The following is a 23217-nucleotide window of genomic DNA, read 5'->3' on the forward strand; positions in this document are numbered from 1 at the left end:
ATTCTTTGATTGGTCGGCTAACTTAACGCTCGCCTCGCGACGTCTGCTTTCAACCAATCAGCGAAACGTACGTAGCGTTGCGTGATTAATATTCAAGCGGCGTCGCGTTTCATGGGCGGGGTTTCGCCTACCGGTGTGTTGGCAGCCGGCGGTTCGTTTCGGTCTGAACGGTGCCAGAACCGGGATGGAGCGGTGATGAAATACCGCCTCAACACACGAGACTAAGCTTCCACATCGGACTGAGATATACAGTAAGTATCTGATGCAATATAAAGAACATTCAGGACTTTCAGAGCGTTTCATCTTCAACGCGTAAAGGGTTAAATCCGGTTATTCAGCCTGGAGTTACTTCAGTCTAATGTGTTTCTTATTAAAATTAAATTTTCCAAGAAAATCAATACATTATAACTCACTTATAGCAAAAAAGAAATGTCTAAACGCTCATAAGTTTCGTTTGTAACTGTGTAAAAGTCGTCTTGATGCGAGGTTTATATTGACAAAGCTCAATATAATAGTACATTGAGATAGGACAAGCATTAAGAATGCTGAAATCCTCCAGAATGGCTATTTGTGATGAGATTATGCTGTGTGTTTGTGAGGGAATTGTGTAAATAAAGCCGCGCGTGTCTGCCGGAGTTTCCGCGCATGCGCAGACCGGGACACTTCCGGCTGGAGATGATGATGATGATGATGATGATGATGATGGTTTGGTTGAACTCTCTGTCACAGTACTTTAATAGCATTAATACTCTGAGATGCTCTGAGTGACCAGCAGTAGTAGTCTACATGTTCACGCTGACTTGTAGATAAAGTTAATTGTTATTAACTTATTATTATTATTAATATGAACAAATGCATCAGGGGGTGCAAGAGTTACAGACCCAAAGATTTTGTTAGCAACTCTTCATAATAACTTTTACTAGAAACGTGATCTAACATTACTACAATATGAAATAATCATCAGTTAGAAAGTGTAATTAATAGACAGAAATAACAATTTAATGATTTATTAAATAATGGAATAAAAACATGAATATATTTAAAATTTTAATTTACTATGCATTATATATTAAATTGTAATAAATTGAATCTAAAATAAATTATATATAATAAACTATATTTGGAAAATGTAATGATCTGTGTTTTGTTTTCTCCACATTCATGTATATATATATATATATATATATATATATATATATATATATATATATATATATATATATATATATATATATTAATGATAATTTAAATATTAAATTAGTAACAGTGTAATTATAATAGTTAACATTAATATAAAATATATAATGAATAATACTAGAATTATAATACTAATATTCTGTAAAATGTTAATTTACATGAAATAATTTATATAATAATTTAAATATAAAATTAATACATAAGTTAACATTAATATAATATTCTGTAACACGAGATATATAAAATGTATTAATATGTTATATCATATTAATGAACAATAATACTATAATTATAATAATGAATATTAATATAATATTCGTTCAAATTAAATATGTATATTAAATCAATAAATTACTATCATCAATAAGATTAATTATATATCATTCTAATTATACAGGATTAATTAAATACAATATAACCACTAATATAGTACATTTGTTTGTTCATCAGAAGTATTAACAGCTACTGATCTGATTCTGAGTATAATAGAGTATCAGCAGAATATTATATATATATGTAATAGTTTAGTTGAGCTGTGTGCGCTTCTCATCTGAGTGGATCAGACAGAAGAGATCTGCATGTTCAGTCTCGCTTGCAATCATTTACCAAGCAAATCAGCTTTTGTTCGAGAGAAACTGGGCAGTAGATATACACACAAAAACAGTCGGTATCATTCATTATTAGTCTTTAATCTGAGAACAAATAAACCCTTAATGTGTGGTTTCAGATCTCTGAGGGTGTTAAGATGTGTTTAATGTGGTTTATATCCGTCACCTCTGGCACAGAAGCTCAGCAGGTCCGAGTCTGAAGGTTAGTGAGTGTGCAGTAGGTTAGGGTTCAGTATTTGCCTCGTCATTGCGGTGCGGCTCAGTGATCTCGGAAGATGATGACAGATGAGCGCTGGGAGAAACTGATAATAAACCACAGCAGAGAGCGAGAGACGGACACTCACACTGAATGAATGAGACACACACCACACATGAGGGCCAGAAACAAAGGTTTGCGTTATTCCTTACTATTCACAATTACTATATTGAGAAGGACTGCATTTCTGTTGTAAAGCTTCTAATGTGACTTCATTCTTTAGTAGGAAGCTAAATTACGTAGTGAAATAATTGACTGAATATTTTTTATTTTAATGTGGTCCAGACGTTTGACTCTAGTTGTAAAAAAACAGTTCTGTGTGTTTGCAATCTCATTACTTCTTGTTATTGTTTTTATTTTTGCAACTTAAGCGTTAGACACATTTAGCTAAAAACAGTATGAATTATATCCATTACTAATTTAAATGGTTATTTTATTAATTGTGAATTTTATGAATTACAAATGATTTTTGAGTTCTGTTTAGTGTCTGTTGCTGAACTTGATGAACAATGTTAATTGTTGTTTAATTGCTTATTTTGTTGGACTGGTTAGTTCACAGGTGATCTCTCACCTTTCACAGGTAAAGTCATGGTTGCCGTGTCAACGATTACATACATTACAGGTGTGCTGTGATTGTTTGAAGCTTCACGTGTGTCTAGTGACCTTCAGATGTTTTCCGGTTAGATTAATTATTCAAGATTCTAATTTGATTAATTGTCCTTTTGTAGGAAGCTAGATTATTTAATGAAATAATGGATTGAGTATTTTTTTTATTTTAATTTTATTTTATCTACTAGCAGTGAAAATACTTTGGTTTTGCACGTTTTTATAAAAAGTTTTTTATTTTTACAAATTATGATTGGCATATGCGTTTAATATGCATTTAATCCATTTTGTGTATATGTACTATTTTAAAAGCTTATTTTACGAAGATTTTTGGCTCATATTCATGTTTCTAGTGTCTTTCAGATGTGTTTCTATGTTAAGAATGATCCAGTGTTTTCTGTGTTCTCCACATTTTTTAATTAAATCATGAGAGAGAAAAAATATAATTTTACATATGTAATTGTATTTATTTTTTTTACATTTTAATATTAGGCTGTATATTAAGACAGTAATAAATTACTAAATAAATAATAATTGTACTAATACAGTATTAGTATCTGATCTGGTATAATATATTACTGTGTTACTAAAGGGTTTTCACACTTCTAATGTGAATTAATTCTAATTTTATAGGACACTCAATTATTTAATGAAATTTAGTTTAATTGAATGAATACTGAGTGATTTTAAATACAATATGGTCCAAAAAATCTGACATTGCTAGTGAACGTTGTTTGTTGTATTGCTCATTTGTAAGTTAAATGTTAGGTCAGCTGTGTGTTTTATGAGGGTTTGTTGCTGAGATTTGTGTGATTAGGAGCTCTGGGCGTGTAATTTCTTAATGAAGCATGTGGTAATGACTCGGGCAGGTTGATAAACAGCCGTGTTTAGCGCTGAACTCTCTCGGGATGGCATGCTTGCTGTTGTTTCTGCATCTGTTGTTTCGTTTTGTGCCCGTCTGGGAGATGCTGAATATTTTGCTGCATGGGGAAAAATGCAAAAAGGCTTGGTTGTGCACCTTATTTTCATTATTTCATGGATGTGCATGCGTTGTTTGGCCGTTTATTTGAAATGCATTGTCAAAAGTTGATTCAGTAGTTTGCTGATGTGTTTGAGGTAGTCAGACGTGTTCGGTTTGGTATGATCAGCATTGCTGTTACTTAAGGATCTGGTTTGGGAATCCTGCGTCAGGAAATTTGATAGTCACACAGACCAATATAAACTCAGCATGTGATGCAGAAGCTGGTGTTTGATAGGCAACACAATAACAGCGCATGAATAATCATCTACTAACACCTAAAGTAAATATTTCTTTAATATGACCTAATCATGAGTATTAGTACATGATAATTCACGTGCTGTTATTGTAGAGTGTTACCAGTAAAATGTAAACTAAATATCAATATATCATATCAATATCACCATCCTGACCCAGCTGATTAATTAGAGTACATTAAGGCAATTGTTTTGTATTACAAGTTTTCTGAAATATGCACTAGTTTTCATTCATTTCCAGAACATATATCTGAACATCGGAAAAAGCCCTCTCTTTTTATCACTCCATTAATCAGAAAATACTGTCAACAGATAGAAAACCATGTTTTTAGGAATAAAATGTTGTATAGATCAGTGTGAATGATATATGAACAAACCCCACAGTAAAACCCTTCCGAATATAGAGAGGAATAAAACTGTAAAGTTGTGTATGTAATAGGGCTGAGCGATTAATTGCATTTGCGGTAATATCGATTACACTGTCACGTGACGCGAGAGCAAAGAGCTGTGTCAGACTATACTACAGATTAAAGAGATTTGGGTGTGTTCGACTCGGTGTAGGACATCAGTGCACGGCGAGAGGAAGCAAGGAGACGCCTGCTCTCTTATAGCTCTCGCAGTATTTGATGACACACAGTGATCGGTCTCGCTCTGCTGCTTCAAGCCGAACACATCTAAGCAGTCTTCAGAGGAAGCATCAAGTTAGCACGCTATGTTGCCAAGTCTGCAGTTTGCGGTCTTACATATCATGCAGATTTGACGCGCTACATTTAAATTATATCCTTTGTTGTATTTTCCTGTCAAAATAACGGAGTTGCTTTGGAATTCTTCAGCTTTTAAGAACTGCAGGGTTTTCTGGTAGTGGGCGGGACTAATGCGCAAACGGCAATCTCATTGGCTGGCGCTCAGCTATTATCCTCCCTGTTTTGAATTCAGCGAATCAGTTCAAGCGAACGCAGACAACCTGATTAATATTCATGAACCCAGCAGCTCAATAATCCTGAGTGCGTTCTATATTGTTTTTATTAGTAGTAGAATTCGTAGTAGTTTTATCTTATCAGTATTATTTGTAGTCCCCCCCCCCCCCATTTTTTTTATAGAAACACTAAATGACAAGCAATAACCAGACCTAAGTTCAGTCAACAAGACAAATATGCATTCATACATGGTTATTCTAATTACTAAAGTTCTATCATCATTTAATGCTAAATTATTATAATATCATATAATGTTTGACTGACTGATGCTAAGTGGGATATTAAAAAAAAAACCTGCCATTTTCCAAACATAATCTTTTATATATATATATATATATATATATATATATATATATATATATATATATATATATATAAAAATTAGTATATCAGATAATTAATATTAGTCTGGTGAGTAAACTAAAAAAAATGACAAGCCAGTGGAGATTCTATTGCCAAGTAGAGGGTTGATAATATTTACAATAATCAGTTGAATTTGATCGGTGTCTCTCATTGTCCCTCAGAAACAGTAAAATAGTGTAGATTAGTGTACAATGTTTTATAATAATAATGTATTCTATGTAGCAACCATTTCATTAATTTAACATATTTAATATTGGAGGCATCCAAGTTATTTGACACATTTAAACATTTTAAAACAAAAGTAACAGTTACTTTCCCTGGTAATTAGTTTATTTTATAATGATGTAACTCAGGTACTGTTTGTGAGAAGTAACTAGTAATACAACTAATTACTTTTTAAAAGTAACATGCCCAACACTGCATACTATGCAATGATTTATTACTGGTCTTTGTTGAATAATACCGAATATAAAAAGCTTTAAAAAATAACCGCATATTAAATCGCAATATTGGTCAAACAAATCGCAATTAGATTATTTTCCAAAATCGTTCAGCCCTAGTATTGCTGCTAAAGTGGAGAAAAAAACTAATTTTAATAAAAATTACTTTAAAGAAATTAATTATAATTTAAATGTACAGATGTTAATAGATAACGTGCAATAAAATAACACTTAAAATTGTATTTTGGATGTGTTCTTTCCATTAATATGTCACTAAATAAATCAGAAAATACTGTCAACAGACAGAAAAAAACAATCATCATGATTTTAGAAATAAAAACATTGTATAAATCATTGTGAATGATATATGAATCAGAATATAGAGAGGAATAAAACTGTAAGGTTTGGTGTAAGTGGTACAACATTTTATTCCTAAAAAATAGAAAATGTATTGGTTTTCTGTTTGTTGACAATATTTTATGATTTTTGGAGTGTAAAAACCTTTGACTCTAATATATTTATGTCCCTGCAGCACAAAAGCAGTCATGAGTAACACAGGTATATCTGTAGCAATAGCCAACAATACATTGTATGGATCAAAATTATACATTTCTCTTTTATGACAAAAATCATTAGGATATTAAGATCATGTTCCATGAAGATATTTAGTAAATTTCCTACTGTAAATATATCAAAACTTCATTTTTGATTAGTAATATGCATTGCTAAGAACTTCATTTGAACAACTTTAAAGGAGATTTTCACAATATTTAGATTTTTTTGCTCCCTCAGATTCCAGATTTTCTAACAGTTGTATCTCAGACAAATATTGTCCGATCATAACAAACCATACATCAATGGAGAGATTATTTATTCAGCTTCAGATGATGTATAAATCTCAATTTTGAAAAATTGATCCTTATGACTGGTTTTGTGCTCCAGGGTCAACAAAGTCAAACAAAAATTTTGAAACTGGCTTCATCCAATATTCAGATTTATTTTCTGGGAATGTATGCAAATTAAAACATAGCATTTCAGAAAACCTGTAATACCAAATAATTGTCTTAATGTACTTATTCACCTGTGGTGTCTTGCTTTAAATCTGCATTTGCACTTATATCCCAATCTCCAAGAGATGTTTTATTTACTTGTATTCATTCGTCATCTTCTTCTCTATTCCATGTCAACAGAGAGCCGTGACCCGATGCACTCCATGCGGGTTTCTGTTCATGGTGTCTCCATGTTCTCCTCCATCACCAGCTCCATCTCCGACCCTCGTTTCCGCTTCCGATGGCGAGCCATCACGGTGGCGACCCTCCTGGCCTTGGCCATCCTCGTGTACCTGCACCAAACCTCATCCAGCTCCACCGACAGCAAAGTTAGCGCTCAGCGCTCGTGGCGATCCAGCCGAGACGTGTCCGGCGCAGAGGTACATTTATTTGAGTATTGTACTCGAGTACACTTTGTCAGTATCTGTATTTTACTGGAGTATTATTTTTTTCTGGAAACTTGTGACTTTAACTTCTCTATATTTGAAAGAAAAATAGCATCCTTTTTTTCAGACAGTCTATCAGTAATCACTCTTGTAGGACTACTGGACTAAATCCAGAAGAACTGTGTCTCTGCTTCAAGAAACCTCCTGCAAAGCTCCTGAGAAACTCTGCTCAAGTGCACCGAGGACAAAAACTGCTTTAAACACAGAGCATGCTCATTTCATTTAGTTAATTGATAATCTATTTATGACATTATATTTGACAGCATCCTCATTTTACAGCATTTTTACACAAACTTTTAACAGCACTGTAGCTTTGCAGGAGGTTTCTTGAAGCGTCTTGGAGACACAGTTCTTCTGGATTTAGTCTCAGTTTGTTCTGTTTCTTCATGTCATTCCAGACAGACTGATGATGATCAGATCACATCTCAAACATCTCACTGGATTATTACTATTAATGACTAAATGAATGTTTGGAAACGTAAACTGATATTTCCTAATAGAAAAATATATAATTTTGACCCATACAATGTATTGTTGGCTATTTCTACAAATATACCTGTGTTACTGATGACTGCTTCTGTGCTGCAGGGTCACATATTTGACCAGCAGTATCTGTAGTTTCACTTAATAATGGAATTGTGCTTTGTGCACCTCTAGGCTGCATCGGTGGACTCACATTATAACGACACGTACCCGCTCAGTCCACCGGAACACACGGCCGGCGGGATCCGTTACCGGATCGGAGTCATAGCGGACCTGGATACGAACTCACGCAGCCAGAAGGACAACACGTGGTTCAGCTTTCTGAAACAAGGCCATCTGCTGGTGTCCGACAGCGGGGACAGTGTGTCTGTGGAGTGGGATCCGGAGACGGTGGTTCTGGAGAGTCATCTGTCGGAGAAGGGCCGGGGCATGGAGCTGTCTGAGCTGGTGGCGTTTAACGGGCATCTGTACAGCGTGGATGACCGAACGGGTGTGGTGTACCGGATAGAGGGCAACAGAGCCGTGCCCTGGGTCATCCTGACGGACGGAGACGGCAGCGTGTCTAAAGGTAAATACTAGGGATCAGAGGCGGACAGTAACTAGCAAAAAAAATGGGATTTGCCTGCAGTGTGAACGTAGCCTATAAGTACATTTACTTGTACCTAAGTACACTTTGAGTATCTGTATTTTACTTGATTATTATTTTTTCTAGAAACGAATGACTTCAACTTCACTACATTTGGCACTTTTCACTCCACTACATTTCTATCAAGGTCCTCGAAGTAGAAAGTTGTTACTATGTAGCAGCTTTGAAAGTCAGTGGGTGATATTTTTTTTTCTTCTCTAAAACATGACTTTTTTTCAGACAGTTTATCAGTCATCTCTAATGTAGGGATAGGTCATTTCCTAGCATTTATTTAACACTGACCAGTTGCAAATGTGATATTTATTTACAACAATTCAATAAGAATTTAATATTGTGATATATATTAGACACAATATTGTCTGATTTTGCAGAATTGTAAATAGAAATATTAGATATAAAGCCACAGAAGAACTGTTGTGCATCTCCTAACTAAACACAGTAGGTGTTGGACTTGAAGCAGCACTGCACAGATCGTTCTGTGTATGACATTAAAGTCTGCGAGAGCGATTCGCTTTTTTGCTTTTTTGTTCAAGCAGTGTTGCTGTTGTGAAGTTATACAGCTACAGTTGTGTTGCTGGGTTTTAATGGGGATTAATCACATCCAAAATAAAAATGTGTGTGTACATAATGTGTGTGTGTGCTGTGTATATTTACACACATGCATGTATATATTTAAGAAAAATGTTATGTTTATATATTAAATATTTATATATAATATAAATATGGATATAAATAAATGCATGTAAATGCATGTCTTTATACACACTACCAGTTTTAATGTTTTTAAAGAAGTCCCTTCTGCTCACCAAACCTGCATTTATTTGATCCAAAATACAGCAAAAACTTTGAAATACTTTTACTATTTAAAATAACGGTTTTCTATTTGACTATATTTTAAAATGTAATTTATTCCTGCGATTAAGGCTGAATTTTTAGCATTATTACTCCAGTCACACGATCCTTCAGAAATCATTCTGATATGCTGTTAAAAAAAAAAAAAATATATATATTATTGTTATTATTGTTGTTGTTGTTGAAAACAGCCGAGTAGAATTTTTTCAGGTTTCTTTGATGAATAGAAGGTTCAGGAGAACAGCTGTTTTACATTCTAATAATATTTCACAATTTCTACTGTATTTTTGAGCATTTCTTTCAAAGACACTACAAAATCTTTTGACTGGTAGTGTGCATATATTATGTAATTCTGTATCATTAGAAGTCACATGAAATCAGAATGGACTCGTAATACTAAGTATGAGAATCAAGTGCATGTACTCTTCAGTATGTTTCATCACATGGTGTCTGCAAGGAAGGTATTAGCTAGACAAGTTTATAATGCTGTACCGTTTTACACGCTGATAAGTACTTTAGTGCGCAGTGCAAGTGTGACCTCTGACCCTTGTCTGCAGGTTTTAAGGCGGAGTGGTTGGCGGTGAAGGACGAGCGTCTGTATGTCGGTGGTCTCGGTAAGGAGTGGACGACCATCACCGGCGAGTTCGTTAATAACGACCCCCAGTGGGTGAAGGTGGTTGGTTACCATGGTGACGTGGAGCACGAGAACTGGGTGCCGCGGTATAATGCGCTCAAGAAAGCAGCAGATATCAAACCGCCAGGTGAGTCTCACACACACACACACACACCTGAACATGATCACATGACCTCAGTGCTGGAGACAGAGATACATTCAATACGCTTCATTTCTGAAAACATGAAAAAAAACTTTAGACTTAAAACATGATACATTATTTGCTTATGTATACGAGTAAATACACTTGTTTATGGATTTTAATTTTTTGTAGTATCGTATATACTGTCCTATATAGTATATATTATCATAAGTCATCATATATAGTATATACTGTCTAATATATTATACTATCTTATAAATATTATTTTATATGCCGTCTTAGATTATACTCATTATTATAGTCATTGTGCAGAGTACAAGTAGAGCCAATGAAATGTAGTTAGCATCTAACCAGAAGTGCAAATATATCATATATAGCATATACTATCATATCACCTTACATACTATCTTATATATGATCTATTATATACACTCTTATATATCATCATATATAGAATAGACTCTTATAGTATTACTGTATTGACCTGAATATAAGACGACCCCCCTTTTATCTGACATTATCAAGATGAATTAGAATTAGTTTGTCATATTTTATTACCATTGTCTAAAAATTATAGTGAATAAACTGTGATAAAGAAATGTTAAAGGTGTCTGAATACATTTTGGTTTGACTGTATGTTTTCTTGTATACTAGTTTAAATGCATTATCTTGTGTGTGTCTCAGGTTATCTGATCCACGAGTCGGCCGTGTGGAGCGAGCGTCTCCAGCGCTGGTTCTTCCTCCCGCGCCGCGCTAGCTCCGAACGCTACGAGGAAACAGCGGACGAACGCCGTGGATCAAACCTGATCCTGAGCTGCTCGCCGGACTTCAGTCAGATCTCAGCGTCACGCATCGGGCCGCTCAAACCCACGCTCGGCTTCTCCTCCTTCAGATTCATCCCAGACACAGACGACCAAATCATACTGGCGCTCAAATCAGAGGAGGACGCGGGACAAATCGCCACGTACATCACGGCCTTCACGCTGGACGGACGAATCCTGCTGCCCGACACCAAGATCGGAGACGTCAAATATGAAGGGCTGGAGTTCATATAGACAGACTTCAGTGATGTAAAACAAGAAAACAGCAGGCATCCGTTACCCATAATGCAGTGAAACGGCGGCCAGTATATTTCCAGACTCGTGTTTATGTGGTCTATGCAGACGGATGTCCTCAGTGTGGGACGAGACGCAGAGAAACATCACTACAGCCGCTCAGGGGAAAGATGCAATAATAGAGGAAACCTCTAACAATAACAGCAGGGTTTAAAAACATCCTAATTCATGTTTTTACAAATTAAGGCCTAAAAATGTCTCGGTAACACTTTACAATAAGCTTCATCAGTTAACATTAGTAAACAAACAATACTTCTACAGCATTTATTAATCTTAGTTCATGTTAATTTCAGCATTTACTAATGCACTATTAAAATCACGAGTTGTGTTTAACATTAGCTAACATGAATAAACAATGAACAACTGTATTTATTAACTAACATTAACAAAGATTAATAGTGTAATAAATGCATTGTTTGATCATGTTAGTAAATACATTAGTTAATGTTAATAAGTGACACTTGTTGTAAAGTGTTACCAACGTCTCAAATCAGAGCAGAAAGTCTGTCACGGCATTAAATGATGCACGCACTGCAACAAATTAACATTTTCCAGGTAATATCCAATATGAGATTTGTGTTTTTAAACTGGTTTTAATGTTTTTAATGGAGGCTCTTCTGCTCATCAAGGCTGTATTTATTTGATTAAAAATACAGGAAAAACAGTGATGTTGTGAAATATTATTTCAGCATGCTTTGATGAATAAAAAGCACAGCATTTATTTAAAATAGAAATACTATCACTTATTATCCATTTAAAATCCTCGCAGAATAATAATAATAAAAAAAAAGTACAAAAATTGACCGAGTGTGTATTTCTATTTTGAATAAATGCTGTCTTTTTAATTTTTTTTATTCATAAAAGAATCCTGAAAAAAGTATCACAGGTTCCAAAATATTATGCCGCACAACTGTGTTCAACATTGATAATAATCAGAAATGTTTGTTGAGCAGTAAATCAGTATATTATTATGATTTCTGAAGATCATGTGACACTGAAGACTGGAGTAATGATGCTGAAAATACAGCTGCAAATCACAGAAATACATTACAGTTTAACACATATTCACATAGAAAACAGCTGCTTTAAATGATAATAATATTTGACTATTTTTGATCAAATAAATAGCCTTGATGAGCCGAAGCAAACTTAATTAAAAATAAATTACAAATCTTGCTGATCCCAAACTTTTGAATGATAGTGTAGATATATTGTGTTGCTTACATTTTTTTTGGTCTTAAAAAGTCTTATTTACATTCATCAAACCTTCAGAAACCCTTCATAATGTGCGTTGAGAAATACACTAATGAAAATAATTTAAAAATCCTTCCATAATTATTTGCCTTTATTAAAAACTACAACACCTCAAAGCTTGTTATTTTTGCTGATTTTAGTGTATAAACTACACTGGATATGTTTAATTAATATTCATGTGATTTATGGCATTAAAGACATTTAAAATGAATTTGCAAATAAAGATTTATTATTTCAGACATTTAGATTTTTAAGGTGTGTCTTCTTGCAGAGTTAATTTATGTTTGGGGTTTTATACAGATTTTACAAAAAAAGTAAGAACTAAATCATGGATTTAATCACAGAATGAATTATGAAACATAAATTAACAGTCAGAGTTTAGTTCCCATGATGACCAGGTTGGTCGGAAGCCCATCGGCTTTCAGAACCTGAAACACGTCCAGCGTCTTTAAGAAGTCGAGCATTCGTCTGTCGTTGGATCTGAACTCGCTAAAAACTCCTTTAGACCCTGTAAACACATGCGGTGACACTTAGACAGACCGCTTACGATCAATCAGATGAGACTGATGATGACTAATGTAACACTGCTGATGCTCTGATTGGTGGAGAGTGTTGTTAAACTCACCGCTGTCTCTCAGCGCTGACAGCATCTGTCCAATCAGCCGCTTGGCTGTGCTGTGATCAGGAACTCTGGAGTGGATCTGAATGGCCAGGACTGATGGGAAGTCCTGTAGCATCGTCTCTGGATACTGGAGGGAAGACAAAGGCCAGATTTACTAACAGCTTCTTTAGGCGTTAAACTAGTACTGTCAGGATTTACTAAAGACGTGCAGTGAAGAATTAGCAGGATGTGGTCATTTTTGCACCAGACCTTATTGAATATGCATTTCTAGGAGTTTCTCTTTCAGATGTGAAATTTATTTGGTGAGTATAACATCAATCACGTAATGCGATTTACTAACGTTTGCGCTCGTCATCTTTAAAGGTGATTTTTCCCCGCACACACAAAAAAAATATATTTGGTCAAAGTCCCATGTTATAAAGATGAAATGGTATGCAAGCAAGCACATCTCAGACCTCAAATACATCAAATATTACCCTCTTTAGACATAGTTTTTGAAGTAAAGAAAATACTATACAAAACTTAAACTAATTAAATCTCACAGGTGACCTATTATGATCTCAAAAAAGTGTGTTGTCACTGAAAGGTGAGGAGTTTGCATCTATGCCCCGTTTAGTAAATCTGGCCCAAAGACGTTGAAGTTGAAGATATTTGTTAAGTGTTAACACTTGAGGTGGTTTCCGTACCTGAGCTTTAGTCATGGCCGTCTTGGCATCGCTGAGGGCAAAAGCGTAGCCGCAAACTCCAGCCGCATCATCTAGGATCAGACCGCAGTTCTGCGACGGCGTCACATGACCCTCCACCAGCCTGACGGAGAAACCGCTTTGATTAAGTGTTCAGAGACTAACCTAACCAGACTAACTAGCTGGTGTATTCTCACCAGTCGCCCACCAGCTCCACCTTCTGCTGCGTCTCAGTCTGCATCTCCTTAAAGATCTTCTGCACCTCCGGCTGGAGAACAAACAGGGAGTCACAAGAAAATAGAGCTCAGATTTTACTGTCGCCTTAATGTTTGATTTTTATATATAATTGTACATTTTTCATAACATTGTAAAGTATGCTCCTTGCTGGTTTTTATTGAAATATGACATGTGAATGTACTTTCTTGGACTGAAATATATGGAGGGCAAATATATATATATTTTTTAATGCCTTTTAAAAAGCACTTTAAAATATATTTTCAAAAGTATACACAAAATGGCCAAAAAATATATTGGTAGAAAATATATTTAAGTAAATATGTTTTGAAACATTTTGAAATGTATTTAAAAACTTTTTTTGACATAGGTACTAAATGGTTTAAGTTCCCATTAACTGGTCAAATGACTGGAATCTGTAAGATTTTTTTAATGTTGGTAAACAAAGTCTCACTAAGGCTGCATTTAAAAAAAAAATTCTATGTAAATATATGTACAAATGTAATTGATTTCTGGTTAACATTTCTGATTATTATCAATGTTGAACACAGTTGTGCTGCACAATATTTTTGTGGAAACCAAGATACATTTTATTTTTCAGGATTCACAGATGAATAAAAGTTCAAAAGAACAGCATTTATATTTTGCAACATTATAAATGTAGAGAGTAGAGTATTCATTTCTTTAAAAACAAAATTTACTTCAAACTTTTGAATGATAATATCTCGGTTTTCCACAAAAATATTGTGCAGCACAGCTGTGTTCAACATTGATAATAATCAGAAATGTTTGTTGAGCAGTAAATCAGTATATTATAATGATTTCTGAAGATCATGTGACACTGAAGACTGGAGTAATGATGCTGAAAATACAGAAATAAATTAGTTTAACATATTCACATAGAAACCTATGTAAAAAAACTTAAATTCTAATAATATTTTAAAATGTTTCCAGTATTTCCGATCAAATAAATGCAGCCTTGCTGAGCAGAAGAGAGTTTTTCAGAAACATTAAAATGATTATCTATTCCAAACTTCTGACTGACTGTTTGGCTACCAACATTCTTCACAATACAGAAGTGCCACAGGTTTGGGAAGACATGCAGCTGAGCAAGCAGTGATGTTGATGAGGACTCTCTCTTGAAGAGCGTGTCACCTGGTCTTGAGGAGTGCAGGGTCGTATGGTGTAGACGCGTGTGGCCGGAGGACAGCGGAACAGATCACGGTTCCCATGAGACGGCAGCATCCGCTGAACATCAACACAAACACGTCACGAGCAGAACAATCCTGGTAACACCATACAACTATATATATATATATATATATATATATATATATATATATATATATATTCTCTGGCCAAAATAGATTAAATATATGCTAAATGTGTGTTGTAAACAGGGAAGCGCAAAATAAATAGATTTTTTTAAATTGAAACTATATTTGCTTTCAGCCTTCATATACCAAACAATATTTCAAAATGTATTTCAGGGGCAATTTTACAGTAACCTTAATGTAAATTTTTTTATATACGCGTACATTTTTTGAAATTAAGATTTATGCATCATCTGAAGCTGAATAACAATCTTTCCATTGATGTATGGTTTGTTAGGATAGGACAATATTTGGCTGAGATACAACTATTAGAAAATCTGGAATCTGAGGGAGCAAAAAAATCTAAATATTGAGAAAATCTCCTTTAAAGTTGTTCAAATGAAGTTCTTAGCAATGCATATTACTAATCAAAAATGAAGTTTTAATATATTTACAGTAGGAAATTTACAAAATATCTTCATGGAACATGATCTTAATATCCTAATGATTTTTGTCATAAAAGAGAAATGGATAATGTTGATCCATACAATGTATTGTTGTCTATTGCTACAGATATACCTGTGTTACTCATGACTGCTTTTGTGCTGCAGGGACACATGTAAAGTAGCTCCTTGCTGATTTTTATTCAAATGTGACATATGTGAATGTATTTTCAAATCCCTTTTAAAAAGTTTTAAATATTTAAAACATATTTTCAGAAATATACACAAAATGGCCAAAAAATATATTGGTAGGAAATATAGGTTTTGGAACATATTTTAGAAAATATGCCAAAAAAAAAAAAAGACTAAAATATATATTTTGAAAGCGTGTCAGGAGCAGAAGGCCGGTTGCAGGTCAAAGGTCAGTACCTGGAATTCTCCGGACAGTCCTCCTCTGAAGCCCCAGGGCTCGGGGTCATCGGTCAGAGCGAGAGCGGAGTGAGGCGTCTGACCTCCTGTAACACAAACACATGAAGCGTTAATTATTATTATTATTATGCAGGACGAGCGGCTGGCGTCTGCTCTCTCACCCAGAGTCTTGACGTAGGCTTTGGCCATGGTGACGCCGCTCTTGATGTCACAGATGTAGTTGTAAAGGTCGTACAGGATGACCCGGTTGGGAACGTTGGACAGTCTGTTGAACATCTGCACCACAGCGACACACATGTCATCAAACTTCTCCGCTCTCTGCCGCCATTCTGTACCCTGCAGCCATCCACACACACACACACACACACACACACACACACACACACATCAGTGCATCTGACAGATGCTGCCCTCCAAAACAACTTCATGCATTCAGAATCACAATCAGATTTATTGCCAAGAATGTGTCTTGGTGAAGCTCTCCGTTCAGTAATCTAGTTGTCTAATAAACCTGACATTGTATATTATGAATATTGCTGACAAATTGCTTTTGTTCCTCTCTTTTAAGTTGATTGGATAATGTCTGCTAAATATGGAAGCCCGTTTCTGCCACTGAAGAAAACATTTAAAAGGTAATTGCAACTTTTTCCTCACAATTCTGATTTTTTTCTCGCAATTGCGAGTTTATATCATGCAATTGTGAATTTAGAAATCATAATTCTGACTTTATAACTCGCAATTCTGTGAAAAGAATTCAGAATTGTGAGATAAGTCGCCATAACCTTTTTTTATTCAGTGGCAGAAATAGCTAAATGCATAAAATGTAAAAAAATAAAATAATAATAAAATAAAAGTAATATAAAAACCATTGTCAATAAGTGAAAAAATATATATGCATACAAGACAATTATAATAAATAAAAGATTAAATAAGCAAATATATTAATTTATATTATTTTATATAACTATAAGACTACCTACACACCTGTGTGTGTGTGTATATATTTTTTTTCATTACTTTAAAATATATTTTCATATACTTCCATTGCTTGAAATAAAACAAAACAAGTCTTACTTCTCATTTAAGTTTCATCTGATGTAAAAAAAAAATAATAAAAAAAAAAATATATATATATATATATATATATATATATATATATATATATATATATATATATATATATATATATATATATATATATATATATATATATATATATATATATATATATATATATATATATATATATATATATATATATATATATATATATATATAAATAAATAAAATAACAATAAAAAAAAAAAAGTATAAAATAAGTAATTTTAAAAACAAGCCAAGACATTTTAAAACAGGCCTAGTGTTTGTGTGGAGACCTGCTGCGGATCGTCTGCAGTGTTGCTGTGTCTGCGCAGCCAGTGCAGCTCCTGCAGCATGAGGACGGCCGTGGCTCCGTGTTCATACGGCAGATAGAAGAGCTCGGACAGCAGCGTCAGATCCTCCAGCGTCAGCGGCTCGGCCGTGTACAGCGGGTTCTCTTTGGGTCCAGGAGTGTAACCGTCTGTCTGCATCGGCTCCTCGTCAGATGCCTCACGTTTAGAGCGGCCGCCGCCAGCATCTGAGAGCACAGGTACAACAAAACCAGGCATATTACAGAGTCACAGGAATTAAGAGAAACAAGTCTTTAGGACCATTAGAATTGTTTTGGAATCTAATATATATCTTCACAGCAGTGCCATTTTATTTATTTTGTTTTTTAATTTTTTTTCATTTTAATTTGTAGGTTTTTGTATTTTTGTCATTTTTATTAGTGTTGTTTTTTTTTTTTTTTTTTTTTTTTTTTTTATATATAGTTTTTTTTTTGGTACTTCAACAGACTATGAAAATGTTGCCTTGGCAACTACCTGAAATATCAATAAATAAATAAATAACCCTGTCGCACATGAAAGCAGGGTCGTTTATTTACCGTCAGGTTGATCTGCTCTGCCGAACTCAACCAGCCAATCAGTGAGCGCCAGCCGCAAAGCCTCATGGGGGTTGTAGTCCGAGCCCTGATCGTCTCCATCTGTGGAGCGATGACATCATGTCAAAGACAGATGGACATCAATAATGATGAAAACGATAGATTTCAACAGAACACACTCATAATTCAGCATATTTACCCATAGAAACGTCTTTCTGTCCGAAGCTGCACCACGTGGCCAGCGTGTGAATGCCCACGAAATTGGGCTCAAATTCACAGTTGGGGTTGGTGAGGACACCTCTGAGTTTGGGGAGGAGCTCGGTGGACCGGTTCTTGAAGGGTCCCATGAAGACTCTCTGTGGGTCGTAGTCGTTAGCGTGGATGTTGTCCCAGATGACCGGCGGACGCCGCAGAACAGCGGACACCTCCTCTATAGACGCCACACTGATGTCCTGGGACACCACCTTCGGCCCTGCCAGGACAAAAGCACATTATACACCTCAAAACAGTGCCTTTGACATTTTTACTGGTATGCATTCAGTTCTGATTTCTCATTGCACCAACATAGGTTTGATTCGCAGGGAATGCATGAACTGATCAAATGTAGACTCTGAATGCAATGCAAGTCATTTCTGCCAAATGCATTAATATTCGTGATGTTACCTGTCCAGAGAATGTCAATCCCAGCATTGAGTTTCTCACCGACCGTGTTCAAATACGCAGACTGCGGCACGCTGGGAGAGCAGAACGCAGCGCAGTAATCTGCAGAAACCAGAGAAATGCACAGAAATAATCAAGCGTTTGTTTGAGTTCTTTATTTTGTTGTGCATTGAAGAAACGATCAAAACTGAGAATGATGGTCCTGCTGGAGGAAAATATGGGAAATTATGGTTATTTCTTCTGTAGAGGAATGGTGTTATTTTAGTATCATTTATATACTATTATAGTTTTGTTAAAATTTTGCATGCTATCAAATAGAAAATTAAGAACAAATATTAAAAATGTTTAAATAATAATTATTATTATTATAGTAATGAGAATTGGTGGTAAATGTGCTTAATTTGCATTCAAATAAAACCATAAAGGTCCTAAAATAGGCCTAATCTAGGAAGAAACAAAAGAAGTTAACATGCAGCAAATGTGTAGAAATAAAGAAATGAGAGTTTATCGAGTGTTCGGTTGAGTTTTGGTTCTTTATTTTGTTGTGAATTGAAGAAACGATCAAAACTGAGAATGATGGTCCTGCTGGAGGAAAATGTTAAATACTGATATTTATTCATTTATTAAATAAATAAATACATAAACTCACATTATAGTAATGAAACTGTGTGAGTAAATGTGCTTAATTTACTAAATTAAAATAAAACCTTGAGGGTCCTAAAAATAGGCTTCATCTTGGCAAAAATGTAAGATGTTAATATATAATGAAATAATTTATTATTATAATTTTTTTTTTTTTAAATATGTATATATGTGTCCCTGGAGCACAGAAGCAGTCATCAGTAGCACAGGTATATCTGTAGCAATAACCAACAATACATTGTATGGGTCAAAATTATACATTTCTCTTTTATGACAAAAATCATTAGGATATTAAGATCATGTTCCATGACGATATTTAGTAAATTTCCTACCATAAATATATCAAAACTTAATTTTTGATTAGTAATATGCATTGCTAAGAACTTCATTTGAACATCTTTAAAGGAGATTTTCTCAATATTTAGATTTTTTTGCTCCCTCAGATTCCAGATTTTCTAATAGTTGTATCTCAGACAAATATTGTCCGATCATAACAAACCATACATCAATGGAGAGATTATTTATTCAGCTTTGAGATGATGTATACATCTCAAAATCAGAAAATTGACCTTTATGACTGGTTGTGTGCTTCTGGGTCACATATAATGTTTATATAAGATTTTAGATTTAATCTATTTATTTATTATTTAAACTGATAAATGTTGCCTTGGCAACTACATGAAACAAAATAAGTTTTCATGTAATTTTTAAAAAAATAAAAATGTTTCTAGCGAGGAGAGCCAGTGTTTACCGGTGGGGCAGAAGAGGAAGGTGTGTGGCTCCTCCAGGTGCAGAAACACCTCGTTAGTGACGGACACCTGAGCTTCAGCAAACGAGCTAAACGCCTCTTTATCAGCCGGACACATTTCCGTCTCGATGTCGTCAAACAGCAGCGCAAACGACCGGCAGCCGAACCCGCTCACCTGCATGCAATTCAGAATAAATGATTAAATAAGAATCAGTGATGTTAGGCGTGATTGTTTTCCAGCGGTCGCACCTGGCTGAGTTTCCTCTTGAGCGCCGTCACCTCTTTAGGGTTCGAGAAGGTGATGTCCAGCCCCGGTGAGATGGCATAGACGAACTCCACGTTATGCTCCTTAGCAGCGGAGATCAGCGTCATCAGCTGGGCTGGAAGACACAATCAAGCAGTTCATCTTCAGAAATTACCGTCTTAAATACATTAGAAATAAATACATTATTAATACACATTAACCTTTTAAATCTTTGTAGTCAGGCACAGAGTGCAAGCATAAGTGTCAGTCTAACATAATTCTGTATTTTTAACTAAGCAGAAACATGAATATTTATATTCTGGCTATTTTATCATGTTTTAGAAGTAACTGTAAAAAAAAAAAACTCTATTTTGCACTTTTATTAAGTAGAGTTGCACAAACATTTTAATATGAAGGGCTAAAAAAAATTAAACTTAACTGAGGCCTATGGGCCGAAAGTACATTTTGCATTAAATCCAATTCTATTATATTAAATGCATTATTAAAAAAAAATAATAATAAAGACACTAAACCAAAAATAATTGTTTTTAAACTTTTACAGTATTTTTTAATACAATTATTTTTGAAATCTTTTTGCAATTTCTAATATTGGTTTCCTATGTGAATATGTGTTAAACTGTAATATATTTCTGTGATGCGCAGCTGTATTTTAGCATCATTCCTCCAGTCTTCAGTGTCACATGATCTTCAGAAATCATTCAGTGTTGAAACTTCATATTGTTTTTGGGAACATGATACTTTTTTCTTTGATTCTTTGATGAATACAAAGTTAAAACAGCATTTGTTCAAAATAGAAATCTTTTCTAACAATATAAGTCTTTACTATGGCTTTTTATTCATTTAACACATCCCTCATGAATAAAAGTATTAATGTCTTAAAGAAAGAAAAATGTACTGACCCCAAACTTTTCAATAGCATTGTATATTGTAACACAAAATTTATTTTTTTAAATAAATGCTGTTGTTTTTAACTTTTTATTAATCAGAGAATCCTAAAAAAATATCACAGCCCCCCCCCCTCAAAAAAAAACCCAATTAAGCAGCACAACTGTTTCCAACACTGATTATAAATCAGTTTATTAATATGATTTCTGAAGGTCATGTGACAGATGATGAGCAGAAGAAACTTCTTTAAAAAATATTAAAAATCCTACTGATCCCAAACGTTTGAGCAGCAGTGTGTATATATAACTGAACTATATATACATGTAAATATATAACTGAATGCAGTGTAAGTCGTTCTGGATAAATGCATGTAAACAGCTTCATATATGTGACTGGTCACTGTCACCTGCTTCCTCCAGTGAATACAGATCCCTCCAGTACATCCGGTGTTTGTAATCATCTTTTGGGGCATATAGATATGTGTTCAAGCCCCATTTCTGCTCTCTATGAAGATAACACACAGAGAAGTAGTGAGATAAATGAGCTGATAAGAGCTGATGGCATGTGATAAGAGGTTCATTCACCTCCTGAAGAGCTCCTTCCTCTGGCTCATAGTCCACGGCCTCCCATAAAACCCTGCAGCACACAGAGATCACTTCATACATGCTTCAATATAACCTTCAGACATTCAACTTCAACGCAATGCTGTCACAACAATACAGTTTCGTGTATTTATTGTAATGCATAATATGCAATACTCTATAAATTGTATATCTTGTTTATTATATATTCCTTTTGTCCTGCATTTATAATAATATAAGTGGTACACTCTGTGCATTTTTATTATAATCTCACTAAAATACCAGTAAAAACAATATAAACATTGTGGTTGCGATTTAAAATTTGATTAAAAAATCAGAAATGCTGCCCTTGTTTTTAGGGCTGCACAATTTGGCTAATGGATTTTTTTTTAAATAAATAAATTACTAAATGAGAACAAAAAAAATTACTATTGTAATATTTCACGGCGAAATGTAAAAAAATTACTACTGAAAAAAACGAAAATTACTAAATAAAAATATTACTATTGTAAAATTTTCCTTCAAAATAAAACCGAGTATTAACCTTAACACAACCCATTTATTGCATCGTCATATTTGACGTATGTTCATATTATATGACATTTATAGTATGTTATAAAATATATTTTCGACGCCTCACCCTCGACTACTCCACTGAGGAACATCTTGGAGTTCTTGGACATGATTCCTGGTTTTGCAGCAGATCTAAAGATCAGTCGGTTGTCACATGCATGCAGCTGATTGCTTTCTGTGGATCTGCTGACACGGAATCAGCTGTTCATGTTTATGTTTATAATCTCTCTACTTCCTTATTGTACTCGTGGTCACCCCGTCGCGCATGCGCGCTTCCGCAGCTGTCAAATTAACCCCGCCCATCTGCGCGTAGCTCCGCCCACCGCCAGCACGCTTTAACTCTACAGCAGTTTGAGGTATTCCCGAATAAACTATAAAAATGGTAATAAAAGGCATGAGACTACACTACATTTGAAATTATATTATAATTGTATGAATTCATGTCAAATGTGCCTTTGAAATGTTTGAAAATAACACTGAAGTGAACATAAACATTGGTTTTGTTTTAGTCAGGAACTTATACAAAGGAAAACTGATAAATAATTAAGAAAATATATACAGCCAGGCATTTATTCTTCGTTTTTCCATAGAAACTAAACGTGTTTTGTTGGGAATATTGTTTTAATTGGTAATCAATTTACAGGTTTATCCGTACGTGACATCGTTTTATGAATGGATATTTGATTAATTATCTATTATTTTATGAATTATCTGATGTTTTATCTATTATTTGATGAATTATCTGATGTTTATCTATTATTTGATGAATTATCTGGTGTTTATCTATTATTTGATGAATTATCTGATGTTTTATCTATTATTTGCTGCAGGAA

At 34.4% G+C, this 23217-nt stretch overlaps 2 protein-coding genes across 5 annotated transcripts; one reads left to right on the plus strand and one right to left on the minus strand.

The window, feature by feature from the left end:
• Positions 1–111: 111 nt before the first annotated feature.
• On the plus strand, positions 112–12583 carry cant1b (calcium activated nucleotidase 1b). Of its 4 annotated transcripts, none has more exons than XM_079396170.1 (6): positions 2140–2195; positions 2614–2683; positions 6913–7151; positions 7875–8268; positions 9756–9959; positions 10659–12583. In XM_079396170.1, exons 2-6 carry the CDS (start codon positions 2650–2652, stop codon positions 11027–11029), a joined length of 1242 nt encoding a protein of 413 aa, XP_079252296.1. In that variant the 5' UTR covers positions 2140–2195; positions 2614–2649; the 3' UTR covers positions 11030–12583. The 4 variants fall into 4 exon arrangements, with proteins under 4 accessions (XP_079252297.1, XP_079252295.1, XP_079252296.1 ...); XM_079396172.1 differs by having other exon boundaries at positions 2141–2195; positions 2614–2641; XM_079396171.1 differs by lacking the exons at positions 2140–2195; positions 2614–2683 and adding an exon at positions 112–251 and having other exon boundaries at positions 10659–12581.
• LOC306856738 (protein O-GlcNAcase-like) lies at positions 12415–22653 on the minus strand. The gene is made up of 16 exons (XM_079396168.1): positions 22452–22653; positions 21815–21866; positions 21637–21734; positions 20330–20460; positions 20084–20255; positions 18694–18792; positions 18230–18502; positions 18034–18132; positions 17444–17685; positions 16229–16403; positions 16068–16153; positions 15038–15130; positions 13846–13916; positions 13652–13772; positions 12969–13092; positions 12415–12851 (listed from the first exon to the last, which is right to left on the minus strand). The coding sequence occupies exons 1-16, from the start codon at positions 22492–22494 to the stop codon at positions 12715–12717; spliced, it is 2016 nt and encodes a 671-aa protein (XP_079252294.1). The 5' UTR covers positions 22495–22653; the 3' UTR covers positions 12415–12714.
• Between the last annotated feature and the right edge of the window lie 564 nt (positions 22654–23217).

Source organism: Barbus barbus (genome assembly GCF_936440315.1).
Source record: "Barbus barbus genome assembly, chromosome: 37".
In the NCBI taxonomy this organism is placed as follows: Eukaryota; Metazoa; Chordata; class Actinopteri; order Cypriniformes; family Cyprinidae; genus Barbus; species Barbus barbus.